Below are 11,074 nucleotides of genomic sequence, written 5' to 3' on the forward strand. Positions count from 1 at the left end.
AGTACACTGGCTTCTGTTGCAAGAGTATTTAATCCAGCAGACAAATCCAGACAAATCGAGCACTATAGTTCTTTGAACTTCAAATGCCGAGCCTCTGAAACATTCATATCCCAGGTGTTTTCGCCTTTTTTAACCTGATTTTTCATTACATGGCAGGTGTTCTGCTGCATCACTGATCTCCCTTCTGTTTACAGGTGCCTAATTTAGACACCTGTGTGATTTTCTTGGTTTGTAAGGCAAGAGTGCGGGCAAAACTTTGTGCAGGGCTTCCAGCCTTCAGAATGACTTCTGGCTATCCTTGTGCTCGGAGCCCACACCAGCTCTATCTTGGAGCATTGCTTATATATGCAGGGTGAAATGTTGCTAGAGGAGATGTGGCTGCAGCGTCCTGTGCTGGGAATGTGCTTACACACATCCCTTGGAATTCCCCATGGAATCCCTTTGTTGGCTCTGCTCCAAACAGCAAAGTTCTCCTCTCTTCTCCCCTCACTCCCCAGCGCAGTCCACCAGTGCCTTTAGCATAATACCCCCAAATCCATTAGGTGCAGATTTTGGGTTGAAACTACATATTAGAGCACCCCCTCCCCCCAAAAAAAACCTCATGAATGAGGGCAGCTTCAAAAATTTGAAACTGGGGAAGGGCTGGGCAGTAATATATAATATTCACAATGTTTGTCCAGCAAAGGCAGTGATACATGTTATAAGTCATAAGGATAATTGTTTTTCCTTGCTTGCACAATATTGCCGTCTAAATATTTTGAAATTTTCAGCTGGAGTATAAATGCTTATTCATGTTGAGTGTTGTTTCTGTTGCATCACTGTGCTCTCCAGACACACTTTATGGTTTCTAAAATAACTTCCGCTGGATTGAAACTCGCAGAAAGTCTGGTGTGCAGTGACATTTTTGTGGTTTTTGTAGCTAATCTATACATCTGTTCTGAAATGTAGCCCAGCCATGTTCTTGCAAGTGAAGTCAGTGAGACAGTCAAAGAAAAGCGTGGCTTTTTTTGAATTGTGAGGTGATCAGGAAAGTACTTGTGACCTTTTAAAATGAACTCCCTTATGCTGCATGGTAGCAGGAGGGATTTTCAGGCCACTCTGAAATATAAGGGTGCTATAGCGCCTGATTACTTGTTTGCTTTTTCAGAATTCATTGCGATGGCAGGATTTAGTTTTTCTTGATAAAGAGTTGCCCTATATTTGGCACAGAATATTCCTTGCCTGCAAGGAGGAGTTATCAGCTATCCAGCAGCATAAGGGTGAGCAGGCTTGGGGTTTGTCCAATCTGCTTTGGGTTTTTATTAGAGCCTTAAGATTTACCCATCAGAGCTAAGTGCAAAAGACAAACAGTTAGAATTAAAGAACAAGGTGCCTCTGAGCGCATTCTAAGCTGAGGAATTTGCCTCCAGTATTGGAACAGAATTGAGGCCACCAACCCATCACATGAAAGTCCACTCCTGGTTAGTAGCTTATCTTTATTTTAGCAGCCTAATTTGGGCAGAAAAAGTTGTTTTGCTGTTGCTTATCATTAAAAAATGGGGAGTCAGAAACGTTTGCCAATACCCTGCAAATCACCAAGAAGTTTACTAGTAGATCCCAAACTACTTTTTGTCCATCCCTGTTGTAGGATTCCACCGTCTTCATGATCTGTGTTTCATATCTAGCCTTCTTTCACTTTCTGCAGGCATGGCAGCGATTCGGAAAAAGCTGGTGATTGTTGGAGATGGTGCTTGCGGGAAGACCTGCCTGCTGATTGTGTTCAGTAAGGACCAATTCCCAGAGGTCTATGTGCCAACCGTCTTTGAAAACTACATTGCTGACATTGAAGTAGATGGGAAACAGGTAACACTCTTTGCTAGCAGGTGCACCTTTGAGCATACATATGCTTTTAACCCCAACTAAATATCACATCAGTTTCTGTTGCAGTTCATCCCTGAGTGCTGAACCTCATGCTGCTCCTTCTGACACCAGTCCCTTTAAAATGTTCTTGCCCACCTCTGTCACCTGTTGCCAAAACCCTGATTTCATCCTATTCGTCCCCACTCCTGCCTCAAGTTAGGTTTTCCCTTTGGGTCAAGCTGTGTACTGTCCATAGCATAAATACTCAATAAATGTTTACAGTAATTTCGGTAGAACTGTTCTAAAGTGGTATCAATGTCATGCTGTTATCTCTGAGAGTCTGCACATCTTGTAACTGACTGTCCCACGTTGGTCAGGAGGGATGTTGCTGTGAGCTGTGTTTGGCCCTAACCTCTCCTGACAGCTTCATGATCATCTGACACCGTTTGGTGGCACCCTTGAGGGTAACGCTGCAGTCCTATAAAACACACTGGATAATGGCCATAATCAATTCCTGGGCTCAGGCAGTTTAATTAGGGTAGATGTTGTGCCAGGTTGCCTTTAAAGCTGCCTCTTAACCAAGATGTACTATGGGGAGAGAAAGAAAAAGCGGTCTGTGTTCCTGTTTGCTTTTATTTCTTATCCAGAGTGGTATTGATGCTGCTGCTCACCGATATAAACTTCCTTCTGTCTCTCCAGGTGGAGCTGGCCCTTTGGGACACGGCTGGGCAGGAAGACTATGACAGGCTACGGCCCCTCTCTTATCCAGACACAGATGTTATCCTCATGTGCTTTTCCATTGATAGTCCAGACAGCTTAGGTAAGGCACCCTAGGCTTGAGGTAAGAGGCAGTGAGGACACAGGGCATGTGATACTGCCCATTTGCTGGCTCATGGTCACACCCACAGGATACAAGGGAACTCTGTGGGCGGGTGGGTTGGGAAAGCTGAAACACCTAATTTAGCTTTCAAAGTAGTGTTTCTTCCAGTCCCTGCAGGATTCAGATAAGCAATGGCTATTTTGGGAAACATTGGTCACATTCACACCAGATATTTAAAGCACACTTTAAGGATCATAGCCTCCCGCAAATAATCATAGGAACTGTAGTTTATTAAGGGTGCTTAGAGTTGTTAGGAGGTTGCTTGCAGAGCTACATTTCCCAGCACCCTTAAACTACAGTTCCCAGGATTTTCCACAACTGTTGCAGTGGTCTAAGAATGTTAAGGGAAGTGCCATAGCTCAATGTAGAGCACATTTTTTTGAGTAGGTGACTAAGTCTAATTTCTGGTGTCTTCAATTAAAATGGTAAGTGGCAGTAGATGGAAAATACATTGCTGGAGAGCCAGCAGACATTGAGCAAGATCGGTGGTGGGGAACCCCTGGCCTGTCTCCCCACCCCACCCCCCATGAAAGACCTGGATTTGAGTTTGGATCTTTGTAGAACAAACAAGGAAGAACAGAGGTTATACCGGCTGATTCATGTGTTAATAATTTTGTTGAAATTGTCACTGGTTTTATTTTATATTGTTTGAGGTACCCCACCTTGTTTGATCATGGACAAGTTAAAAATGAGATAAGTAGGTAATAAAGACCCACTGGTCTATACATGAAAGCAGCTGCCTTGCCCTGTTATCCAGGGGCTTTTCAAACACGTTTGGCTGCTTGCAATATTTTTCTCCCTTGAAAAAGGGGAAACCTTATTCCAGTAACCACTGCCTTTGAATGCACGATCGAGAATCAGGAGTACTATTTCTAACTAGGAATTTATTCATAGGACTTTATGGACCGCAGTATTGTCACATTTTAACAGATAACACTTTGCCTCTAAAACTCCAGGTAGTGACACTTTTAAACAGCCTCTACACATAGATATGTGTACGGATTTGGCAGATGATACAGGATATAACCAGCAAGACCCATGTTAGAGCAGATCTGTGTTAAGCATCTTGTTGGCTGGAGGATGATGATAGGATCCTGCCTCTGCATTTGAGGGCAAACAGTTAACTGGGCCTTACACAACTACTAAACTGTGTTGACTCCTTGGGCATCTGCTAGCGCTATAGACTTAATAATGATGACAGTATTTGTCATAGCTGGATTCTGCAGGGAAGTGTCTGCTGGGAGATGCTTTGAACTTTCCTGCACAGCTCCTTCTGTGTGGTGTTCTGTCTCTCTGAAACTGATCTTTGCCCACGTCTCCAGGGATTTTATTTTTGCTGTGGCTCTGGGATTTGTGTCAGGAGAGCTTTCCCATATTCCCAGTCACTTTATTTCTTTCATTGGCATAGGGAGTTCAGTGTTCCCTTTCAGCTGCTACAGGGTGTGGTAGGGAGAGCAGGCTCTCAGCCATGTGCTGGCCAGGGCTCTGGAAATAGGACTCTCATTGTATCCAGTCTTGCTTTTGGCAACGAACTGGATCTGGGGATGGCCTGTTTTGAAGAGGTCTCAAACATCTTCCTTTTTAAGTGCCATGGGATTATTATACCTGTGAATCTGTCCTTCATTGGGAGGAGGGCTTTTATTTCATGGCCTGACCTGGTTCATGAGAATGTGATTGGCCTTTCTAGAAAACATCCCAGAGAAATGGACACCTGAAGTGAAGCACTTCTGCCCTAATGTGCCCATCATCCTTGTGGGGAACAAGAAGGACTTGCGGAATGACGATCACACCCGCAGGGAACTGGCAAAGATGAAACAGGTAGGAGGAGCCTGTTGTATTTTTTTTTTTTAAAAAAAAAGCTTGTTGAGTTTTTGTAGCAAGAAATAATTCACTTGCTTTAAATAATGTTGTGTAATGTTGTCATTGTGATGTCTCTGGGAAGGCTTTATACCAGCAGCCACTGTTGCCACAGCTTGGAGAACTCTTCATACCAGAGTCAAAAAAAATTCCTTCCAGTAGCACCTTAAAGACCAACTAAGTTAGTTCTTGGTATGAGCTTTCGTGTGCATGCACACTTCTTCAGATACCTTCATACCAGAATTACTGATGGCTGCTGCTATGCAGTAAAGTGCTCTTGGGGAGAATCTATATCCCTCCTATCCTTTTCTAAACAGCAAGTCATCCAATACCCCTTAAAATGGGTGAGATAACTGAAGATTTCCGGATAAAACCAGTGTGTATTCTGAAACTCTGTAACTAGGGAGCCTTATTCCAAGCAGGATCACGTGAGAAATCTTCAAAAGTAAATAAAAAACTTTAAAGTGTGTAAAAAAAAGAAGAATTAGATAGTTAACGCAATTAAATAGTATACATGGATCTGTGCTCTACGCCATACAATGTGTGATGCAATATGCATCTTATTTAAAATATTACACTGAAGTATTAGGTGAAACTTGTAAATGCTTTGGATTTTTCACACAAGAAATTTAAGGAATCACTTTTCTTTCTGGGAGATCAGAATATTATTTCAAAACTAGAATGATTTGTCAGTACTTGAATTGTTATACTAACTTCACCCCCCCCCCAAAGTTTCCCATCTCATATTATAATGGCGATTAACAGAACAAAATGTGTTGTGAATAATCATTTGCTCTTTAGTGGAGCACTCCTAGAAAGATGTTGGGTTGCTTTTAGGAGGTTGATGCAAGCGTCTCGATTCTGGAATATTATGTATGGATTTAGTTGAGTTTCTACATTGCAGGGCGTTGGGACTAGATGACCCTCAGGGTAGCTTCCAACTCTACAACTCTGATACTACCATCTTTCATTTCATGTTACCTTATTTCTTGATATTGCAGCCATATGCTCTAAATCTTTGGTCCACTTGGAAGATAGTGCCCTTCTCCAATGGTGCTCTTAATCAGTTCTCACATTCCTCATAATTCTTGGGAGGATATTCAGGGCTTTTACAAGAAAGTCCATGGGAAGTTGCTGCCACTTCCACTTTCCCCAACACAGTAACCATTGCAGAAGGGGAGGACTGGTGGTAAAGTTGCCTCTGAGCAGGCTCAGTAAGATCTCTTCCAGGCAGAGGTATTGGCAGTTAAAACTCACATAGCTCACTGCTATTGAGCGTTATCAAACATTCAGGCTGCACAGTGGTACCTGGGGTTACAGACACTTCAGGTTACAGACTCCGCTAACCCAGAAATAGTACCTCGGGTTAAGAACTTTGCTTCAGGATGAGAACAGAAATCGTGCTCCGGTGGCGCAGCGGCAGCGGGAGACCCAATTAGCTAAAGTGGTGCTTCAGGTTAAGAACAGTTTCAGGTTAAGAACGGACCTCCAGAACGAATTAAGTACTTAACCCGAGGTATCACTGTAATGCTAAAAGTCTCTCCTACTGACACCCGGTGTTCCTACTTTTGGAAGTGTTGGTCCACATGTAGGCCATGTATTTAAAGCACCCCCCAAAAAAAAAAGATTAATGGGAACTGTAGTTTAAGGGTGCAGGGAAATGTGGTTTTGTAAGGGTGAACTATAGTCCCCCCAAATTTCTTTTTTTTGGGGGGGGGGGGAGAGAATGGAATGTGCTTTAAATATTTGGTGTATATGCAGCCCAAAGGGGAAAGGGTGGGCTGGCATGTACAGAGTGTAAGATTCCTTGCTCTGTGGTTTTACCTGGTGTTGAAACCATTGTGAACTGAACTTCAGAGTGGGTTCATGCTGGGAATTTTGAGCTGAAGGAATTAAAAACTAAACGAACACCAATCTTCCTAAAGGATTTTGGGGTGGGAGGGAAGAGGCAGTTTGTACTGTAACAAGAAGATGATGATGGATCTGGAGTTAAAGTTGGACCTCATCTCTTTAAAGATTGAAAACTACTGCTTGGAAGCAGGGTTCCTGAAGCCCTATGAGATACAGAAGACCTACAGTGGAGTCAGAGCCTGGTTTGGGAGGGACTCCCTGATCTTTTCAGTAGGACCACAAGCCTAGCACCAGGGCAAGACAGAGACACCATAAAGGTAGATGGCAGAGATTGCAGAATGATGATGGGGCAGTGTCCTGCAGGTTATAGCATGGACTAGTGGTCCAGAGGAGATTTGATCATTGTAGAAGCCCATAACAAATTTTGCTAAGACGTGTACATGTTCGCTGTCCTCTCTCCCTTGCATCCAGATGGCTTTGGGCAGATAGATGAACCACAAAGTTCTCAGGTACAAAGATTAAGCCCCATCTTACCCTGTATGACTATAGGAAGGATGCTAAAATCTGCTTCAAGTGTTGTGTGAATGGGGGTCCACATATAGAAAGCGCCAATGGGGCCACAGCACTGCCCCTGCCCCAGAATTTGCACTGCCCAGCCCTCTGGCCTTTCAAACACTGGGTATATATCTGAGCATGGAAAAGGCCTTATATGTGGACCGTCCTCCCCCCCGCCCATTCATCTGAGAATGCCCTTTCAGTCTTGCCAGAATGGCCACCCATATTTCTGCGAGGAGCTGTGCTGCTTTTCTCGGCCAGGATAGGGTGTTACACCTGTACTAACTCAAGTTCTTCCTTAAATCGAGCCTTGCAGAGGTTTCATTAATTTGGATTGCGTTTTTTTTCTTTGTCTTCGCAAGGAGCCAGTGAAACCAGAGGAAGGGAGAGACATGGCAAACAGGATCAATGCTTTTGGCTACCTTGAGTGCTCAGCCAAGACTAAGGACGGCGTGCGGGAAGTGTTTGAAATGGCAACTCGAGCCGCCTTGCAAGTCAGGAAGAACAAAAAGCGCAAAGGTTGCCCCCTCCTGTAAAAGGGGTGCATTGGCAGATGATGTGACTGTGCTGTCTGAAGTGTATCTTTCCCTTTCCATGCACCCCACAGATGGGGTCAAGGTGGAGAGGTGGAGCTATTAGCTCTATCTAGAATAAAAAAATTAACATGCTGGCTATGTCCTTCATCCCTCTGCAAAGTAAAACTTCCTGGGACACACAATATAGGCATCTACGCGGTCTCTTCCTATGTTGCATGTCTAGGCTGCCTTTTCCAGCTCTCTCAAGGGCCAGAGGTGTCTTTCTGAATCCTCCTTATAAACAATGTCCTTTTTGTATTGGGCAGGCAGTGTACTTGAACTAACTCTGTATTGTTCTTTGCTCCCATTTTATACTAATCCTACTCTTCAGTGCTTTGTACAGATTCACCAGTGCTTACCCTTATGTCTTCCTGTTCTTACAAATTACGAAGCTAAATTTCTGAATATTGCAATCTGAGAATGTGGAGCCTGCCTCTGGTTTACAAATGAATGCACTGGCTTCTCTCCACAAATGTGCTAAAGCAAGCGGGGTAAGTCTTGCCAAAATGGCCTCCTGTATTCGCATTAAGGAGCTGCGCTCTGTAGTGGTCAGAAATAATCTTTGCTTCTCTTTGGAGCAGCAGTGCCTTGTGTTTTTGGCAATACTGTATTCTCACTTCATTAAATTAATTCAAACTTGAGCTCGACTCTTTTTGTTGTGGATGCTATATGGCTGTCCATCTGCACACTGAACTGTATGAAGCTGCTGAGCATCACTAGGGCAGTCAACCTGTGTTGGAAGTTTCTCAGCTGCTTCATCATATCTGTCTTGTTACCTTCTTCCTCACAATTCCATAAAGTGTAGCAACTCAGCTTTTATCTTTGGGGAAATATATTAAAACAAGGGTATTGGTAGGTATTGGGACGTGGGTGGTGCTGTGGGTTAAACCACAGAGCCTAGGACTTGCTGATCAGAAGGTCAGTGGTTTGAATCCCGCGACAGGGTGAGCTCCCATTGCTCAGTCCCTGCTCCTGCCAACCTAGCAGTTTGAAAGCAAAGTGGAAGTAGATAAATAGGTACCGCTCCGGCGGGAAGGTAAACGGTGTTTCCATGCGCTGCTCTGGTTCGCCAGAAGTGGCTTAGTCATGCTGGCCACATGACCCGGAAGCTGTATGCCAGCTCTCTCGGCCTTTAAGCAAGATGAGTGCCGCAACCCCAGAGTCAGCCACGACTGGACCTAATGGTCAGGGGACCCTTTACCTTTATTGGTGGGTATTAGGAATCCCAAGGGAATGATGAACTGCTTTGCTTCAGAGTCCAGATAGTTGGACGATTTTTTTTAAAAGTAGGTGGAAAGCTAGCGGAGCAGGGGGGAAGGTGTTCCATTTAAGCTCTTTTCCCAGTGCTGGGATAGCAGCAGTCTTAGAAACTGAGACATGAAAGCTCGGAGCTAAATGGCACCTTAAACAGAGGTTATAGGCGCAACAACTGAATGTCTAGGCGTGCTTTTTTAGTAACAAGAACACAAAGCTGAAAGTGAATGAACTGCAGCTAAAATAATATGTTCATTTTTCACATGGTCTAGTCCTTCCCCTTCCCACCCCCTAATATTCTTAAGAGGGTCTCTTCTCCAGTCTTTCATAAGAGTAGTGGGGAGGCAGAAAAAGGTCCTCCTTTCCTTCCATTCTGCAGTTTTAATCTGAAATCTTTGAGCCCAGAGCTCAGAAACTGCTCACACTAATGAAATTCCCTTTCACAAAATGCGCTAGAACAACGGGAGTTTCAAACACTGGATAGGAGATTGCCCAGGACTCCCATGTGTACCACCTGCCATTGGGGGAAAAGGGAGGCTAGTAACTTACGACACTTTCTAAACATGTAAAGACTTTTTTAAAAATTAAAAGCGATCAGTCCTGCGATCTGACACCATGGGCCAGCCTATTCTGATAATGGCAGGCCAACAACTCTTTTATCACCTCACTACAACTGCTTTGTTTCTCATGTTGACGGACCTTGCGCATTCCTTTCAGAGTGAGCGATTCTGTGGTTCACAGGTAAGAAGGGAGGAGCAAATAGCAATAAGAATGAAGCATTGGTGGGAACATGGAAATGGTTCCCCCCCCCCCAATGCAAAAGGTGAGAAAGTTGGCAGGGTTATCCTACTTTAACGGCTTTGTCCCCCTGGCCTCCTAACCCCTACTGCTAAATAAATCAGTGGCCAGATTCTTTTTGCAGATAGAAAAAGCAGGCTCTGGGGAGATGTGGGAGAAATGATTGATTTTATACACATCAATCGGAACTCAAGTGCATTTTATACCTCTTGTCATGGGACAGGAACCCCCTTCATTAGCAACCCTCAAACACTATTGAGCATGTAACTGTAGATGGTGCCATCTGGTGGATGAATTTTGTGTTGCTTGGGAACAGCAATGGCATTCTCTTAATTATTTTTTTTTATCCCGATCAGAGAGAGAATTCATATAGAAGGCACTAGACTTTATATTTTTAAAATAAGATTTTCCTAAGTAATTGAAAACGACTCATGGGTTCTCTTGCCGTAACACAATAGGCTTCCAAAATCCATTGCTGTGGAACAAGCAATGCGTTAAAGGTAAAAGGTAAAGGTACCCCTGCCCGTACGGGCCAGTCTTGACAGACTCTGGGGTTGTGCGCCCATCTCACTTAAGAGGCCAGGGGCCAGCGCTGTCCGGAAACACTTCCGGGTCACGTGGCCAGCGTGACATCGCTGCTGGTAAGCGGTCCCTATTTATCTACTTGCACCCGGAGGTGCTTTCGAACTGCTAGGTTGGCAGGCGCTGGGACCGAGCAGCAGGAGCGCACCCCGCCGCAGGGATTCGAACTGCTGACCTTTCAATCGGCAAGTCCTAAGCGCTGAGGCTTTAACCCACAGCGCCACCTGCGTCCCTATAAGCAATGCATTACTGCCTTTTAAAATGCCTTGCCTATGTTTACAGAAGATAAACCAAGTTATCTGCCTCTATTAATGCAACAATATGTAATTTAAAAAGTAGAAAACAATCTATTGTAACTCTTCCTTGCTTTGCACACTGCTGTACTCCCAAGTGCTACAGATCACTTGTGTTGAATTTAATAGACTTGGAACTTGCCAAACATAGCTTCCCATAAACCATTTTTTTTTTTTAGCTTGCAAAATTCCTAGCAAGAGTCAGTACGGCAATGGTGGTCTCGGCATCAGAGTCCCAACATCCACTCAGCCACAAAGCTCCCCTTTAGGCCAGTTGCTATCTCTCAGTCTAACCTGTCACACAGGTTTGCTGGGAGGATAAAATGGAGATAGAACCATGTGCCTTGCCTTCAGTTCCCTGAAGGAATGAGCTGGGTTGTCTATAAAGGTAAAGGACCCCTGGACGGTTAAGTCCAGTCAAAGGCAACTCTGGGGTTGTGGCGCTCATCTTGCTTTCAGGCAGAGGGAGCCGGTGTTTGTCCAGACAGCTTTCCGGGTCATGTGGCTAGCATGACTAAACCACTTCTGGTGCAACGGGACACCATGATGGAAACCAGAAAGCACGGAAACACCGTTTACCTTCCCGCCAC

The 11,074-nt window shown here is 44.4% G+C and overlaps 1 protein-coding gene across 3 annotated transcripts in view; it reads left to right on the forward strand.

Moving 5' to 3' along the window:
- The window catches only part of RHOC (ras homolog family member C), a 29,380-nt gene extending 21,182 nt beyond the window's left edge, over positions 1-8,198 (forward strand). For all 3 annotated transcript variants that reach the window (XM_081916477.1, XM_081916478.1, XM_081916476.1), the window contains exons 2-5: positions 1,685-1,842; positions 2,539-2,659; positions 4,407-4,537; positions 7,345-8,198. In XM_081916477.1, the coding sequence (XP_081772603.1) occupies positions 1,687-1,842; positions 2,539-2,659; positions 4,407-4,537; positions 7,345-7,518 (582 nt within the window). In that variant the 5' untranslated portion in view covers positions 1,685-1,686 and the 3' untranslated portion in view covers positions 7,519-8,198. The remainder of the gene's footprint in view (positions 1-1,684; positions 1,843-2,538; positions 2,660-4,406; positions 4,538-7,344) is intronic.
- Positions 8,199-11,074: the final 2,876 nt, after the last annotated feature.

This window comes from Podarcis melisellensis (assembly GCF_964234715.1).
Source record: "Podarcis melisellensis genome assembly, chromosome: 6".
NCBI classification, from domain to species: domain Eukaryota; kingdom Metazoa; phylum Chordata; class Lepidosauria; order Squamata; family Lacertidae; genus Podarcis; species Podarcis melisellensis.